The sequence below is a fragment of the Haliaeetus leucocephalus genome, unplaced genomic scaffold (assembly GCF_000737465.1).
Source record: "Haliaeetus leucocephalus isolate CR32 unplaced genomic scaffold, Haliaeetus_leucocephalus-4.0 Scaffold147, whole genome shotgun sequence".
Lineage (NCBI taxonomy): Eukaryota > Metazoa > Chordata > Aves > Accipitriformes > Accipitridae > Haliaeetus > Haliaeetus leucocephalus.
Window position 1 is genome coordinate 1,885,928 of NW_010972583.1, and position 17,336 is coordinate 1,903,263.

The following is a 17,336-nucleotide window of genomic DNA, read 5'->3' on the forward strand; positions in this document are numbered from 1 at the left end:
TACATGTCTATTGTTTGACCATCTTGGAATGCAAATTCTTCCTATATTCACCCCAGTTTTAAAATAGGTAGTTTGATAAATGCATGTAACCAAGAAGCTTGTGAAGTACTTTGCACCCTTTCAGTGTCTTTCAGCTGGGAACCACAAAGCTCTTCACAGAGCATCTCCCACCAGCGTCCTCGGCTTTATCTCTCTTTCAGACTAAAGAATTTGCTGAAGGTCACGTAACCTGAGGCCAAGCCAGTCTGGTGCTTTAATCACGGACCGCTCCTGCTTTACATGCTGTAAGATGAACTGATTTTGATACCACTAAAAGTTTCTTTGCAAATGTCTCTTTGTAGTTTGTGTATGTCTTTTCTGGTGTGAGTTAGCTGGGTAGTGCCCTGTGGGGAGAAACAGGTACCTTCTGTGAAGAGTCTGCACCACAGTTCGTTAGGGAGCACAGGTTGTCTTTACTAATGACTTCAGGCCGATGTCTTTAAAATTACACTGCTCAGACATTTTTCAAAGTAACCTTGATCTAGAAGTCAGTTTCCGTGGCTTTCATTTGTACTAAAGATATAAAAAGTTAAGTCGGAAAAAATGCAGAGGAAAATAAAAGCGGGTTTTTCCACTACTCATTTCCCAACAAGTAAATTGGGTTTGACAGAATCACATGTATGGTGGCTGACTTTGTAAATCAAACGTAGCTGTAGCCCAGTTTTGATCAGCAGGATGGTACTGGGATAACTTGTGAAATGGAGGTTATGAAGGAACACATCCTTAATTAAATACCCAGAACGCTAAATCCAATTGAAGATCTTGGGAGTTGTCTGTTTTCTTTCATTTCACATTATTCGGGATTTTTATACGTTTTAGAAGGACTAATTAAGACACTGGAGGCATTGTTTATAATTTTAAAAAAGATCTCAACTGTAAAATCTCTAAATGTTCTCCAGTGTAAATTCTCTGAAGAAGGAAACATCCCAAGTTGGTGTTCTGTGCTTTAAGGAGCTTGTATTCTCCATGTGCGCTGACGGGCTGCTCGCCTCTGGGGAAAGCAGGTGTATCTGCATGCCCAGACTTCCCATCGCTAACCTAGTGCTAATTACTGCGCTTCCTCCAAGAGATACGGATGGAAGGAGAGTTTGGCGTTGCTTATCTTTTCTGCTGTGAAAGTGGGTTTGAAAACTGCTGATCTATACTGTAATCCAAACGAGGCAGACTAAACAGAGCTGAGGTGTGCTGGTTCCCCGCTTTCAGCTGACTTTTATACCTCTGACGTGTAATACCCTGTCTCTATTTGCTTCAAGCTCATGTCTTGCGAGATCTGTACTTGTGCAGACTATGTAAAAGACCAAGCGACTTTGTGCAAAACAGAAGCTTTTGTGCCCAGCAAAACAGAAGTTGGGTCTTCTGGGGTGCCTGAGTTTCCCCAGTCCCTTCAGCTGCGGTGCTGTGCAGGGTGTGCATGCCAAAGCATCCACGTCCTTCACCAAAAACACTCTGTGCAAGTACCGCAGCTGCGAGGTGTTTCAGCTTTTCTGTGTGCATGGTAATAGCGCGATCCCTGAAAACGCAAAGGAGTTGTTTTTGTGTGGGGAGGATCTTGCTTTCTTTTCCCAAACCCAAACTTTTTCTGGTGTGTATAAAACACTTGTGCCACGATTGTAAATCTTGCCTGATACCCGTTTAAAATTCAAGTCCTCCTCCCCTGCCGGGAACCAGCTAGCCATCGCTGTGGCCGCTGCTGCTCACAGTTTGGTTCTCAGTAGCTGCGGAGGCAGGAGCAGAAACCTTCCTCTGGCCGCCGGTCCCCTGCGATAGCAGCCGCAGCCTCGCTGCTGAAAACTCCCCAGCCCGTGGCTGGGGCTGTGCAGAGGGAGGGCGAGGGAGCGAGCCCCCCGTGGGACCCCCAGAGCCAGCGGGCGATCACGGCCGCCGTTTTCCTTTGGAAGTTTGGGAAGCATCATCACGGGTACTGCGTTCAGTGCATGAGTGTCTCCAAGTCCATCTCCTCCCAGGAAGTTCTGGCGTATCGCACAACCTCCCCTCTGCTCTCGTCGGGTGCGGTGTAAGTATCGTAAAGCGAGAAACAACGAGAAAACATCTCTAATCCCTCTTTCATTTTACTACCCAATTCTGTGTTCCTGCTGAGGGCAGGGCTCCGATGTTTTCCCGCTTACCGGGTTTTATTTTCCATTCTATTTAGTAGCATAACAGAAGGAAAAGATTTCAGGCGCAGCGTTTCCCTCTGCCAGGCGTCTCGCCGTGGTTTCCACTGGGTGTCAGCACGGCCCCGCGCTGGGGCCGGGGCGGCAAGGAGCCCTGCCAAGCCACCGCCGGCTTTCCCTTTGGCTGCACCCACCGCTGGAAAAACTAGGTTGGCTGCATAACCAGAGCAGGGTGCTGGCTGAGGTGCAGTTTGGCGATGATGGGATCGCCCGGCGCAGGCGCGAGAGGTGGGTGAGCTGGGAAGGGGCTGTTTTGCTGGAGATGCTATTTCCTTTTCCGAGCAGAACAACCGGTTGGAGCGGGAGGAGTGTCGAACGTGCCCTCGTCGTTCCAGTGCTCTCTAATTAGGGTTACATCTGGGACAGCGGGTCCTCGTTTCTGGAAGATCGGCGTGAATAACTTTTGTAGTATTTACTTTGAAGGTGTGGATGCGATAAAGAGCGCTCCCGGAGAGGTGCTGTGGAGGAATCAGTGTGAGCCGGACTGTGTTCGGCAGGAGGGACAGATCAGGGCTGCTCGCCCTGCGCCTCCTCCGCACGGAGCCTCCCACTCTTTTTCCACGCTCCGTACGCACCCTGGCTTCCCAGTTATAAAAGTTGGGGAAGGGGCCTGGGGATCCCCCACTGCCCCGTGCGGGAGGGCAGGAGCAGCTGGAATCCCTACGCTGGGATGCTCGACCTCGGTGCTGGGAAGAAGGCACAGTGTCCCAGCCGGCCGTGGGAGCTGGCATCCCCTTTGCCGGGCAGTTGTGGAAAAGGTGCTGCTGCGTGCCGGGGCATGCAGGATCTCGGGGGGAGCACGCATTGGTGCAAAGAGGCGAGTGGTTTGGCTGAAGGTAGTGCCAGGCGCTTTGAGTTTCTTCCAGCAGATTCTTCCCTCAGACACCTAAACGTTAAAAAAAAAATCAAGGCCATGAAATATCACAATTAACGAGACTTTCTGATGCTTGCGTGCAACCGTGTTTCTGCACGCTGACATACCTGGTTATGCTACGCTGCACCCTCAGAATAGGGTTGTTTATTTCGGCACCCACCTTTAATGACAGCGTCAGGCCTCTTGGCTTGGACTCGGAGAGTTTTTAGGTTCTGCAAGTCATAACAAACCTGCTCCCGAGCGGCCACGTCTGCCCCGTAGGAAAACCAACAACCAGCATTCAAGTCCCAACCAGCCACCAGCCTTCACGCTCCCACAGAAGCGGCTGGGAAAGCGGCACGTGCGGAAACACTCGCAGCACCCGGAGAACCCGCGGAAACTTTACGCCGAAACACCCTACGCCCTGCCGCTGCGCCTGGTGCACGTAGCAGTGGCACACGTAGTAGTGGTGTGTGTAGTAGTAGTGGTGTGTGTAGTAGTGGCGCGTGTAGTAGCGGTGCGTGTACCCCACAGTCATCCCAGGTGCTGGAGAGGGGCTCTGGCATCATCCCCTTCCAGGGACCATCGCGGCTCCTCTTTGCCACTCTCCATGAGGACCGACCTGGACTTGGCGGAGTTAGGTTTACGGTTGGACGTGATGAGCTCGAAGGTCTTCTCCAACCTAAGTTGATTTTGTGACCGTGGCTGCTGGTGCCTCTCCGTGCTGCTTGCAGCCCCTCTTCCCCTCGCTGCCTTCTTGCTCCTTCCAGCCTCCCCAGCCCGTGCATGGTGTCCTGCTGCTTAACCAGGCTGGGGGTGAAAGGGGGGGGCTTGCCCCCTGCAGTGCCTGTTCCCCCCCCAAAGCAGACGGCTGCTGGGCTGCATGGTGGCTCCTTCGAAGGTCTGCCGGATAAGTGCCGTGTCCCTGCTGTGCCCTGGGCAACGGCATGGGCTCAGCCTCAGGAGGAGCGAGGAGCTGTGTAAAGCAACCGTAAAAATGCCACCTTCCTGCCCAACAACTCTAGTCTCCGAATTTTCAGAAGCAAAATTGCTGACTTCGGAGGTAGGAGTAAGCTCCTGCCTTTTTATTCCTGCGAGCTCTGGAGAGTGTAAGTAGGTAAGAGGAGACAGCTGGATTTGGGGTTTGATGGTGCGTTATTACCAAATTGTTTGCAGAGTCCCAGCTGAAGGCAGCGGGGGCGAAAGGGTGCCAGGCAGGATGGTGTTGGTAAGTAAGGTGACCGCAAAATGGTTTTGCAGGCGGCGTTGCGAACTAGCAGGCAGAGTCTTTATTATTGGTGGTGATATGCAAAACGGATCCAGCTTAAAACTGTTCCAGCAAAGATTTGGGGAGGGGGGAGTTGCAGGACTGGCACCAATTTTGCTTGTAAACCTGCAGCATTCATTGTGGAATCACCGAAACCGTAAACAGGAGCTCCTGTGGTACTGTGTTATGGTGGTTTTTTGGGGCAGAAACGCTGCCCAATGGCCACCTGGCACCGCTGAGCAGCTCCTCGGGATGCGTGTGCTTCTCCCAGCAGCAGCTCCGTGCCCGGCGTTCGCTTCGATACCCAGCCCCGTGCAGGGCAGAGCGCGGGCTGGATGCGGCCCGACTTTGAATTTGCCAAGCGGCTCGCTCATTTGTTTTTTTTCCCCCTACTACTGTGTTTTTAAGAAAAGCAAAATAATTTCCCGTGGCGGTGTTTGTTTCTGTTTTTTCTAGCAGGCTCAAGTGGGCAGCAGCATCCCAACATTTCCGAGCTGGAAGAGCTCGCAGCGGCGGTTCCCCGGGGTCCTCGCTCCTCCATCCCGGGGGGATGCAGCAGGGACCACCCTGGCCCACGGGACACCTGCGCAAAGGCTGGTCGGTGCTGGTGCCGGCTCGTTTGCGGTGGGTGCTGTGCGGTGCCCTTGGCGAGGAGGGATCCCCTCTGCCAGCCTGCCGCGGGGGGACGCGGAGGGGGTCACCGGGAAAGCCGGTGTCCCTCTTGGCTTACGGAGCTGCTCGCGTCCTTTTTTTTGCCCGCTGTTTCCTTGCCGAATTTGAAGCCTGCCGTGCCGCTGCCTCCCTGCAGCCTCCACACCAAGGGCATTTCCACCTTGGGGGGACTGTATCCCCCACAGCACGGCTTCTGTGGCTTGGAAAAGGAGATGTGTTAGAAACTTATGGTTGCAGATTAGCTGTTAACTTTAGATTCGCGCCAACCCCCAGCCGTGGGGAAAACCAGAGGCCGACAGCGTGTTGAAGCCACGCACGTTTTGTACGCTTTTAGGTGCCGTGTTTGTGTTGTCGCTTTGTGTTTTGTTCAGTCCGCTCTTTTGATCTACAGTTTTGAGTTACTCGACTTAGAAGCTGTTTTGCTTCAAAAGAAATAGTACCAAGATACCCTTTGGAGCCTTTATTCCGCTGCTAGCTGGGGTTCGGAGCTGCAGGATAAGCTGACTTTACGTAACTGGAGCGAATAGGGAGCTGTTTGCAAGGCAGAGCTGCCGAGCGATTCCCGGGTGTACTTTAGCGGCCGTGATTTAATTACATTTCACTCAGCAGGTTGTTCGTAAGTCCTGGATCTAAAAGAGTAAAAAAGATAGATTGGTGTTTAATTATCCTGGTTGGAGCTCCAGTTTAATGCCCAGCCGCGTACCTACTGAGGCTGTTCTGAGCACCTGCTGCATCGTAACCTCGTTACCTAAAGCCTGCGGAAAAAAATAGGGCAAGGCCCTGAAAAAGAAGGTTTTTCTAGGGAAGAGGGGCAGCTCGGCCTGTTTGCAGGTGTTTCTGTTGTTATTTATAAGACAGAAAAAAACGCAGGTGTATGGCCTGCATGAAGTTCCCTGGAAGTTCTTGTGTTTTTCCCTGGCAAAGCACGCCTGGTGAGCATCCTCCTCTTTTGAACAAACCTAAGCCCTCAGTTTTCCATGGAAAAAAGTGTTTTCCCCAAAGGATGAGCTAAGCCTTCCCACTGGCATATTTGCTCGGTTCGTTTGTTGACTCTGCTGTTAATTACAGAGCCCTAGCCCAGCCTGTGCCCCTGCAAGGCTGCAGCACCTGGAGAGGGCAGGCAGCTTTGCTCCCTCCCGTTGTGATTAGTGCCTTCTTTTCACTTCTGACAGCTTTCAAACCGACCAGGGGTAGGGACGAACAGTGAAAAAGGGCAAGAGGTGACGACGAGTGCGCGGTAGCGTGTGCCGTGGCGTTTCGTGGGATCCCGGTGGGGTTAACGGCTGTTGCAATGGGAACTGTTCTTCCAGTTGTCTGTCTCCCCGCACCTTTCTGCTCCTGCAGCCTCCTGGTACTCAGAAGGGGAAAATGAAAGCTGCACGGCGTGCTCGGGACTGAAAACAAAGAGGAGATCCTGCCAGCGTGCACAAGCAACGCGGTGCGGCTGGGGGGTCCGAAGGGCTGTGGGCTGGCGTGGCTGGGGCAGGCAGACAAACCTGCGAGCCCCTCGCCAGCCGACGTGAAGCACGGCACGAAAGCTTGCTTGTTTTATTAGACCAGCCGGCACAGCTGGAAAAAACATACCATGTCTGTTTTCAGACGTAGCTGTTGGATGGTTTCGGAGCACTTTCTGCAGGAAGGCTTTGCTTCGGGCACGATGGCCGGAGAAGGCTCTTGGTGGGACTGATTATTTTGTCTCTTTTTAGGTTGTGAGTCAGAGACAAATGAGAGCTGCAGCCATTCCCGCAGCTGCTCGGGGGCTCGGGAATCTCTGTCATCGTCAACCTCAGGTCTGGCAAGCCCTCGTTAGGCTTTATCTCTTGCGGGACACCGAGGTTGTCGCTCACGGTGTGTCCCTGCAGCGGTGGGCGCAGGGGACCCCCGGCTCACCTCCCGCCTCGAACAGCATGAGACCACACCGGCCCATGTTTTGTCTTAGGTGGTGAACTGAAAAACTCGTTGGAACTTTTGGGTTCGGTCCGTTCGACAGAGAATGAATAGTTGTGGCTGTGAGTGCACGAGAGATCCCCCTGAGACAAGTGGTGGGGCTCGCTGGGCTCGCGGGGGATCTTTGCTTTCGGCTCGGGGCTGCCCGCTGAGCGCGAGGGCTTGTTTCTTAGAAATTGGAGCGGTGCCCTCCCCGACCGAGTGGTCTTTTCTTTAGAAAGTGATTTAATTCTCCTGGAGACATCCCTGTTCCTGAAAACCCTGCCCTGGGCTCCGAGGGCACAAAACCCCGAGTTCTGCAGAACCGTGCACGCCGCTGATACAAATCTGCAGGGTTTTCTGCAGTTGCTGTTGTCTGAAATCAAGTGTACCCTATGAGAAATCCTGCGGCTCGAGATGGCCGCCACAGCTTAGTTAATAGGGTAGGTTGCCAGGAACTCGGAGGGAAAACAGTATTATTGGGTGATGACCTAGTTGTTTGTAAATCTCTCTGTAGAAGAGATTTAGTAATCTTAGGAGGACTATTAAAGTAATGCTGCTTGTGTTTGTTTGAAGATGAGGAAACACAGCAATTTAATTTTCAAATGTTATGGTTTGGGTTTGTTTTTTTTTTTTTTTTTTTAAACATCTAATTTATTAACAAATCTAACCAGCTGGGAAAATAAGCACTGAAACTTTCCTAACGAGGTCAGTCATGTCAAATGGGAAGGGACTCCAGAGAAACTCAAACCTCTCCAGTGGCAAAAGGGGTTTTGCGGCTGTGGCTTGGGGGTGGGGAAAGGAAGGCTGAGCAAAGTCAGCCTAGGCTTGCCCCAGCAAAATGAGAAGAGAACAGTTTATCTTTTAATTTTGCAGCAACTGTTTTTTAACCTTATGTCTTTTTTTTAAAAAAAAAAAAAGTACTAAAATTGGAGGAATCAGCAAATGTTGAACTATCTTAGTTCTCAGAGGTGCATGCATTACTTTATTAAAAAAAGAATTGCTTTGGGCTGGGTTTTTTTTTACACTGTAGTTTTTCAATATAGTAAGTGAAAACTGCGGGGTCCGGAGTGGGAGTTTGGGCTCAGTTCGTAGTGGATCCATGGTTCTGTGTCCATGTGAAACAGCTCCTTCTTATTCCAGAACTGGTTATTTTAAAGTACTCGCAGTCAGTTTGGGTTCATATCAAATTCAGCAGCTGCGTGTATCGGCTCTAACAGCGCGTGTTGGAGGTTCTCGGTTGGCAGTTTCATTTTTTTCACGAACGCCTGAGCCCGTCGGGTTATGGGGAAGCTTTTGCAGCTGTGACCGTCTCCTGCGGGTCCTTCTGGGCGATGTAGCTGGGCTGCAGCGAAGCTGTTGGGTTCGGTGTGCCTGCGCCTGTCTCATGAGTCAAGCGGCCACCTCGGCCCCAGGGTCCTGCGGAGGTTCTGGATGGGTGCCCTCTGATGCTGGTGAGGAGGAGGAGGCAGGGAGAGCGGGGTGAACGCCGTGCCCCCCGACCCTGTGGTTTTATTCTGAACAAAACCCCCAAAAGGTAGGGTCTTCCGATTTCTCGCTGTATTCCTTGCAGAGCGAATTGCCCAAAGTAGCCAATAGCCTCATAACTATTATCTTTTCTTAAGAGTACTACCCGAACGTGAGAAATTTGTCTTCTACCGTTTCAGTTCCACGTAGCCAAGACGCCGTTTTGTACTTGTCTCCCGCCCGGTGCCTGTGGACCCGTTCTCCGTCCGGAGCAGGGTCCTTTTCCTCAACCGCTGCTGGTGCAGGAGGACTTCTTATAGAAATGACAATCCCATAGCAAGAACATCCTCCAGACACGACATCGGCACCTCTCCTTGGGCCTGGGGAAGGGTCGCTGGTGTTTTTGGTGAGCCGTGCCTTGCTTGCGTTGCCTACCCGGGATCACGGTCCGAAATCCCACGTTGGGGTGCCAGGGTGGGAGTTAGAGCAGCGAGCAGCCCCAGGGACTGTGCTGGGGGTGGGGCGGGACAGGGGGAAGCATCCCCTGCAAGGATGATCCCGTTACCATTTACAAACGAGTTAAGCCTCATTTACATGTTGAGCAGAAGCCCCCGTCGGACCCTGTGGCCATTTGACCTCAGTGAGCAGCACCAGGATTAGGTGACAAAACCCAAATCCGGCAAAGCCCCGGGTCTGGTAGTTTCCCATTGCAATCAGTGGCTTCCAGCGGGAAGGAGTCTCAAAACTTGGGCTGGAACGTATTAACGGCTTTGAGCAGAACAGGCCCCGGTGCTATTTTTGTGTGTTGGAAGGGGGCTGCGGCAGCAGAGCAGCCGTCCCCCTGCCCGCTTCTCGCGGCACGCCAGCGACGGCAGGAAGCGTCGAACAAAACCCACAAAATCTGTGTCCTTTCAGACTTCCTTTCTAGGAACTCTAGCTTAACAGTTAGCGTTTCAGTAATTAAATTCCTCCAATTACCAGGTTAAATGCCCCAAAAGTCTAGTAACTCCTGTTACGTTTCCAAATGCTGTTTTAAATGAGCATTTGGTGCTGCAGGAGTGCAGTCTGCCCGCATTAGCCGTCGGATCTGAGGCTGCAGCTCTTCGGTGTGCCAAGACGTGCAAGTCTCCTAGCTCCGTTCACAACAGCATCGCAAAAATCACGGGGCAGGTTTACCAGCGGAGCCTACGCGTGTTCTGGCTGGGGTGCTGCTGTTGAGAGTCACGGGAGCCGCAGCTCGGTCCGTCTCGCTGCCTCCGGTGAGCGGCTGGTAGAGGTCAGGGTCCCTTCCAGCAGCACCGGGGGAGATGGGGGCTCTCCCGTGGCCGCCGTGTCCCCCGCTCTGTGGCACCAAGCCCTGGACGTGGTCCTGACCCTGCCGATTCCCACCAGCTAAAGCACGTCCCGCCCCTCGGGATGCGAGGTAATTCTCCCTATTTTATTAAAATTCTGCTTTTGTGTCTGTGGTGAAGCACGCAGTGCGTTCCCGCGTTGCCCGGCGTGGTGCAAACCTCCCCCGCTCGTCGAGTTGGCTGTCGCTGACTTGAAATGGAAGAGGCTTTCTTGTCTGAGTCACGGCACTGCAGGGCTTACCTCGGAGGTGGTTAATGCACCACGGCCTTTGCCTTGAATTCCAGAGAGTTTTCACTTTGTCTTTTCCAAATAATACGACATGCATTCAACATACACCTCCCATCATCACTTACAATGAGAAGCGTGCTCCAAGTAGCTTGCCCTTTCCCAGAAATAAAGCAGAATGTCTGAATATTAAACCTTTGCAAACAGATTTACGACTGTTTCCAGACAAAGTTGTTTACGCTGTGTCAGTCAGCATTCCTCCTTCTCTTGAGTAATTTGGAGATTGAATCACTAAGTGTGCCATCGAAATGCATTTTAATATTTGGGTGCTACAAATATTAGTAATTCAGGACGCATACACTGTGTACTTGCTGTGGGATGTTACAGCTCCGTGATTAGCAATAACGCGACTAATACGGTGGATCTGGGTTAGTAACCGAGAGTTTGTGTCGTGATGTTGATACAGAGGGTATTTCAGACTCCCGTGCGTCTTAACTCTCCTCCTCACAGCCAAAGCACGCAAAAACTTCACACCTCCCTAGGGCAAACAACGCTCCCAAAACTCCGTACCCACGGCCGTGCCGAGTAAGTAGCCGACGGCGCTGGGAGATGGGAGCCCCGGTCTGGCAAAACCAGTGCCCGTTCTTGGGAGCGAGGGTCTTGTGCCTGGTGCTGCCCGGTCACAGCTGCGTCTTCAGCTGTCCTGTGCTGACTCACGGTTTGGATTTGTCACCTCCTGCCGCGTCGTGCAGGGATTAAATGAGGGCTGGAAGAGGCTTGCAGGGCTGGAGGGTGAGCTGCTGTCGTGCAGACAGCCCTGGCTCGTTTCCTTCGTGCTGCTCCAAATGCAGCACCGCGGAGCGGCGGGGCGGTGGGTGCTGAGCGAGGATGAGCGCCCGCGTCTTTGGTTAAGACAGTGCCATAGAGGGAACGCTGCTCCACGGAGGGAAAAATCCTGCTGGCTTTTTTTAATTTTGCCATAATGACCTCCCGTGGGTGGTAAGCAGTGAATCACGTGCCGCTCGGTCCGTAGGTGATCTCTCTGGAGCGCAGCGGGAACTTTGGGGAAATTTGGGGGCGATGAGGGGCTTGTGGGGAAGCGGGGCAGCGTCCGACTGCCGCAGCCCGAGGCTTGGGTTACTGACCCGGCTGTCGCGGAGCTGAAGCGACCACGGTTTACGAGCTGTCCTCCTGCACAGCCGGAGCGAGTCAGTCGGCACTGTGTTGCTGCCAGCCCGGCTTCCCCAGCCTCCGTGTCACGGGTGTCTGCTCTGCTCAAATTTCCTCAACTTTGCTGCAGCTTTACTCGTGGTAGCTGCCTACAGAAACCCTGGGTGGAAATATTTGGAGGAGTGGAAGGTACACGCTTCAGATGCGGCGTGTCCCTGAAACGGCCGGTGCCCTCGCCTGCTGCAGGGCGCTTGCTCAGAGCTGCGATCTCTGAACTGGCACGCGTTTAAAGGTTCTGAAATTACAAAAGACCTTCTGTGATTTGCCCTGAAATCGGTCATTTGGAGCATGTGCAGCATTTAAACTAGTTCTGGTTTTCATGCTTGTCTCCTCCTCCCGGCTGCAAAGAGTTACTGGGAAGGTGGGCCAGTGAGCTAAATACTGGGGGGCTGTTATACGGCCATGCAGATTGGAGAGGTTCACGAGTACGGTCTTAATACTGGTTTCAGGAAAGTAGTTTTTAGTGCTACCTAATACCAGTTATGAACGTCCCTCCTAGCCGCCCGTGAGCAGGAGTGTTACCGGCCGCTTGGCAATTACTCTGCCCAAAGCCGTCGCGAGGAAAGTCCCCCCACGTCCCGCTGCCGGCTGTTCCCAGGCTATGGCAGCATCCCTGGGCTGCTTTCCCTGCAGCTCGGCTGCGGAGCGCGGCCGGCGTTCACTCTGCTCCGCAACGCTCTGATCCTGCTCTCGCCGGGCTTCGCCGCTCCTGCCGCGGATGCGGCTGGGAAAACCAGCAGGCTGCTTCGTTTGCGATTCGTGGCTGGGATGCTAGGAGAGCAGCAGAAGTCAGCCCTGAGCTGTAAAGCGTGAAATACCAGTTAGCACACCGCTTTGCCATACTTCTCACCGGTAGATCGTCGGGCTGCAGAGAAAGCCGAGCACGCTCGGTGCTGCGGGAGCACGGGTCGGTGCATCGCTCCTACCAAAAAATGCTGAGGATGCCACGGGTGGAGGTTTTTGCTGGTGGCTGTGCAGGGTCCCTGGCCAGCAGAAAGCACCCGTGGGTGCCTGCGGTACTCTTGGAGGAGAGCCGGGAGGGTGTACAGCAGTGTTTTGGGGGCATCCCACATCTGCCGTGGGTGCTGTGCGCCGGCGCGGGCTGCATTGGCCTGACACGCGCCGGGGCTGAACGGCAAACCCAGGGCTGGTTTCTGCAGAGGGAGAGAAAAATGTTGAAAATCTTGGGGCCCTGCTGAGCGGCCTAGAAATGAGGGCATGTGCCGAAACAGGGACTTGGTGCAAAACGCTGCTGTTCCCAGCTAGCTGGGCAGGCACGAACACTGGCTGGAAAAACAGCCCTGCTACCCAGGCCGAGGCGTGAGAAACCTGAAGCCTACAAGGAAACGCTGTATGCAGCACTTGGAAAGGTCACATGGAGCTACGTTGGACTCGAGTCCCTGTAATGCAGTAAATGATTTAAGCACAGCTCTATGGAGCCAATTATTCTCGTGGATCCGTGGAAAACCAAACGGCAGGGTTTGGGGACAGTCCTGCTAGAGATTGCGTGCAAGGATTGGCGCACAACGGATGGTTTCACAGGCTAGGGCTGTCCTAAACCAGCTGCTCTTTGAACTCCCGGGTGCCTGAATAAGTTAGCAATAAGCTCTTTGCTGCTGCGATGCCTGTAGGGATATTCTTTTGAGCGCGATGCTGCGCGGTCCTCGGCCCTTCCCTGCTCCGGCTGCTCCGTGCACGGTTAGTTTCCTTCCAGCAGCAGCGGTTGGATGGCTGCACGGGATGAGAAACGGCCGGGGACACGCAGCGGGATGGGTGCTGCAGGGAGATGGGGCAAGGTGGCCTGCAGGGTGGCACGGGCGAAGGGACAGCTTGTGGTGGTCCCGTAAGCCCGGGCAGGCTCGAGTATGCCGTATGAGTTATGTACACCTGAAGAAACCGAGCTTTTTGGGGACCACCGGGAGGTTATAGACCTCCGAATCCCGAGTGGTGCAAATGCACGCGGAGGATCCTGGTTCCCTCCTTGCTCTTCGGTGGGGTCGGGAGCACGTCTTCATCCTTGGTCCAACTTGCAGGGAAGCACGTGGCATCCCGGCACGGGCTGGGCTCCCCGGTAAGCCGGCGGGACGTGCTGCCGTCGTGCCGCTTGTCGGCATCCCGTGGGTAGCTGCGAGCGAGGGGTCGAGCTGCAAAAGCCGTGCTCGGATTGCTGCCGGACCGGGTGGCCGTTCCCAGCGGAGAGCATCCTTTCTTCTCGCTGGACACCATCCGAACACCGGCCCCATGTCGGGATTGATGCTTTGCATTCTCACCCGGAGAAGGAAAGCCCCGGAGCCGCTTGGGTTTTTTTCCGCCACCCCCTGTATATGGCCACATGGGAGCAGACAGCAGCCGGGAGTGCGTCTCTGAACTTTGCCTTCTTGTTTTTTTCCTTTTCTTCTGACGTGTCGTAAAGCTGCTGCTGGGCTGCTGCAGACCCGAAACGCAGCCCGGCCACTTCATCCCCAGTGCTCGGGCAGCTCTCCTCCCTCCCGAAACCTCCTGGGGTAACCATCCCTTCCCGAGTGTGTGTAAAAGTAGTTTGACACGCCGTGCCACCTTCTGGAAAACTAACCTGTTGTCTTTCAAAACAGAACTTCACCGCTTCACTGAAAATGTCTGGCAAAACGGCTAGCACGACCAACAACATAGCCCAGGCCCGAAGGACTGTCCAGCAGTTAAGAATAGAAGCCTCAATAGAAAGAATAAAGGTGAGAGCACGTCCTTCTTCACCCCTCTTTTTTCTCCTGTTTTTTTCCCCTTCCGGCTGTAGGGTGATAAGATAAGGGAGTGTGTGTGTGCCCACGGTTCATTTTTTTTGTCCCCATCTCGGAACACGACATACACGTTTCATCCCAACAAACCTGAATAAATGTAATTCTCATGGCCGCTTGCCAGCAGTATCCTCAGGTAGCTCCGTGCTTTATGGACTTGTAGGAGAACCAAAGCAAAATACAAAGTGCAAATCAAATGTGTGAAACGGAAGGCAGGTACGAGTTTCCAGTTTCATGCACGTTGTGTGATTTTGTTCCATTTTTGTTCCTGAATGCTACCTCTGGGAGGAAGGTGAATGTGTAGGGACCTTATTAAAAAAAAAAGGTAGTGAAAACTGGATTCCTTTAACATAAGGCAGAAAAGAAACCCAACTTTTTTTCCGGCTAGCAGGGGTAGGATATTGGCTACACGAGACGTAGCCTTCTCGGAAGGATGTTGCTTTCTGGGGTTTTGCCGTGCTCCTTGAATTGCTGCCCAGCTCCTTTTGGAGGCCAGCAGAACAGAGGTACGGACTGGCAGAGCAGCGGGGCCCTTCCTCGGGTGGCAGGAGGGACCTGCGCGGCGTTCCCGAAACGGCTGGTGAGCTGAGGACGCTTCTGTCGACCGTCCCCAACGTTACATTTGAGGAGTTCCTCGTTACAAACCTCCCGTATTATTCTGAACCTTCTCCTGTTTATTTTTAGCCTTCTGTAGAAGCCGTGTAGGAGCCGCGCGGTGCTTTTGCCTCGTGTCACGAACTAACCCCGCAGAGCACCGGCGTCCATCCTTTCCTCCTCCCTGCAGACGCAGCCAGAGCCAGCCCGTCTTTCGGAGGAGACGGGGCCCCGGAGACCACATTGATCTCCGAGCACCTCTCTGGTCCCACGCAGGGACTTTTTACCCATCGGCAGCTCCTGGCATGTTTGATCGTGTTACCAGTTATGGGGAAATACCATTTTATGTTGGTGGTTTTTTATTTTTTTTTTCCCCCTGTCTTCTGCAGGTGTCAAAAGCATCAGCAGACCTAATGCTCTACTGTGAAGAACACGCCAAGAAAGATCCGTTGCTAATGGGCATACCCGCTTCCGAGAACCCTTTCAAGGACAAGAAGACCTGCATTTTGTTATAGGAGAGCGGCAGCTCCTCCGCAGCCCTCCTGGGCAAAGCCGGCCGCCGGCAGGCGTATAGGCAAATACTCTGTAAGGTACCACCTGTGTAAGAGCAGCTGTTCTTTTACCAAGCCTATAAATGATTTCTTAAGCTTTCTAAAGCATTTCTTCTGTTCCCTATCTTTATTAGGAAGCGAGGTTTCAAGCTGAATTAACTTCTTTCTTGTCCAAGGGAATGGGGTCTTCGTCAAGCCCACAAGTGCCGCGCCGGGGTCCCCGCGGCGGGACGGGCAGGGGGAGCCGGGGGTCTTGTCCTCTGCAGGAGTGGGTCCCCGTTTCACTTTTCAAGTTACGCAAACGAGACCAAAGTTGCCTGAGCTTTGCTGACAGAGCAGAGGCAAAGGTGTAGAAACCTGATTAAACATCATTGGTTTTACATTTTTTTAAAATTACGTATGCGGGGAGGGCGGGGGGGGTGTGTACTGTGTTGGTAGCGGGTGTTTATGCACAGACACATTTAGAAGTGCATTATCTAGCAAAAGCTACCTTGAAAAATGGTTGTAGCAACTGCTGGTGAACTCCAGGGAGCCATGCCTGCAGCCTTCCTTACGCTGGCTTCTCTCGACAGGGGTTTTTAAGTGTAAAACCTAGAGCATCAAGAATCAGAGATCTGCAGATTTATTTTCCTGCTTTATAAAAGGAGCTGGAAAAGCAGAATTTTCAGCTTTGATTCTGCTTCTCTGCATTTTCTTCTGTAATTAAGAATCTGTGTTAGTGTAAAAAAAACCCTGTCAAAAGAATCAAAGGCTGCAAGCTAGTGCTGCCCTGGCTGCGTGCTGAGCTGGAGGCATGGTTCATGGTTCCATCACTCGAAGTCCCAGTTGTATTTTGTGCAGGGAGTCAGAATTTGACTCTTTTTAAAATTCATTTTTAAAGGGGAAAAATGCCAAATTATATCCAGATTGTGGTTATGCAGATACAATTGGAGGGCCTTTCCATCAAGTAAGTGATTTTATATATATACATAATAAAAAAGTCTTTCTCTGTCTGTGTGTGTATATGTGTATATATATAAAAACTTTAATAGTATATTTATAGAAGCATTGCATACTAACAGAAAAATTTGAAGGGATCGGAAATAATTCTGACTTCAGCTGGCTGCAAACGTCTTTCTCTGTAGCCGGTGGCTCAGAGGTTGAAGTGGCGATCTGCCGTAACTGTGCATTTCTGTAATGATCTTTACAGAATTTATTAACCACTTGTAATTTACTGTCTTACGTCGCTTATTTGTCATTTCTATATTAAATTATATACACGCTATTGATATATATTGAGAAGTTACATATTTGTTTAACAAGCTGCTTTAACAAACAGTTCAAAAATCGACATACAAGACTGACAGAAAATTGTACTGCTTATTCTGTGCTTACAGGCAGATTATTTTTATAATTAGAGTATTTTTCTAGTGACAATTTAAAAAACAACAATGTAGATCCACCCTGATTTTTTTTTACTGTGTTTGTGTCTATCATTTTATAACACATCTTGTTAAAAATAGTTGATTAACTTAGTTTGGGTATGCAAGACTGTAGCTGTTGAGAGAACTCCAGCTGTGCTCAGAAGCGTGCAGGCAGGTATGCGGGGCGGGTAAATAACCTCATGTTGCTGCCCGAATATTGTTCTCCTATCGATCTGCTGGCCCCGTAGTAATTTGCATTTTTATTTCGTTAGCGCTCCCTGCCCCTCCCCGAAAAAAAGATCACCTGTGTGGCTGCAGAGGTGCTGTTCGTGTCTGGCTTCTTTTCTGTATTGTCTGCCCTTAAATAAAGCCTGCAGCAGGGTCTGGTTGGTGATCCAGCTGTGGGGCACTGGTTGATGATCCAGCTGTGGGGTCCAGCCAGCACTCTGCCCCGAGCTGGAGCGTGCCCACCTCCCGTCATTCCCACCCGTCACGCCATGTCCGTAGTGGTGCTTAACACTGTATTTTCTAATAAAGAGCTTCTGGCACGTTCCTCGGGCTCGCTCCGTCACTCCTCTCCAAAGAACCCCCCGGCATTTGTCAAGCCGATGTCGAGGGTGCCCCGGCTGCGGCCGTGGCTCTGTCCCAGCCCCGCGGCCGAGTTAAATGTATTTTTCAACTTCTTCCATGCAATTTTGACATCCTTGCAGCACCAGGGCAAGATTTATGCCGGCATCTATTTCACGCTTGCTTACGCACCCCGAGAACAAAAGGATTGCTTGTAGGTGGCCATGACCGCGGCGGTGATCAG

The 17,336-nt window shown here is 52.3% G+C and overlaps 1 protein-coding gene across 1 annotated transcript; it reads left to right on the forward strand.

The window, feature by feature from the left end:
- Positions 1 to 240: 240 nt before the first annotated feature.
- GNG12 (guanine nucleotide binding protein (G protein), gamma 12) lies at positions 241 to 15,471 on the forward strand. The gene is made up of 3 exons (XM_010561513.1): positions 241 to 284; positions 13,798 to 13,914; positions 14,961 to 15,471. The coding sequence occupies exons 2-3, from the start codon at positions 13,819 to 13,821 to the stop codon at positions 15,084 to 15,086; spliced, it is 222 nt and encodes a 73-aa protein (XP_010559815.1). The 5' UTR covers positions 241 to 284; positions 13,798 to 13,818; the 3' UTR covers positions 15,087 to 15,471.
- Positions 15,472 to 17,336: the final 1,865 nt, after the last annotated feature.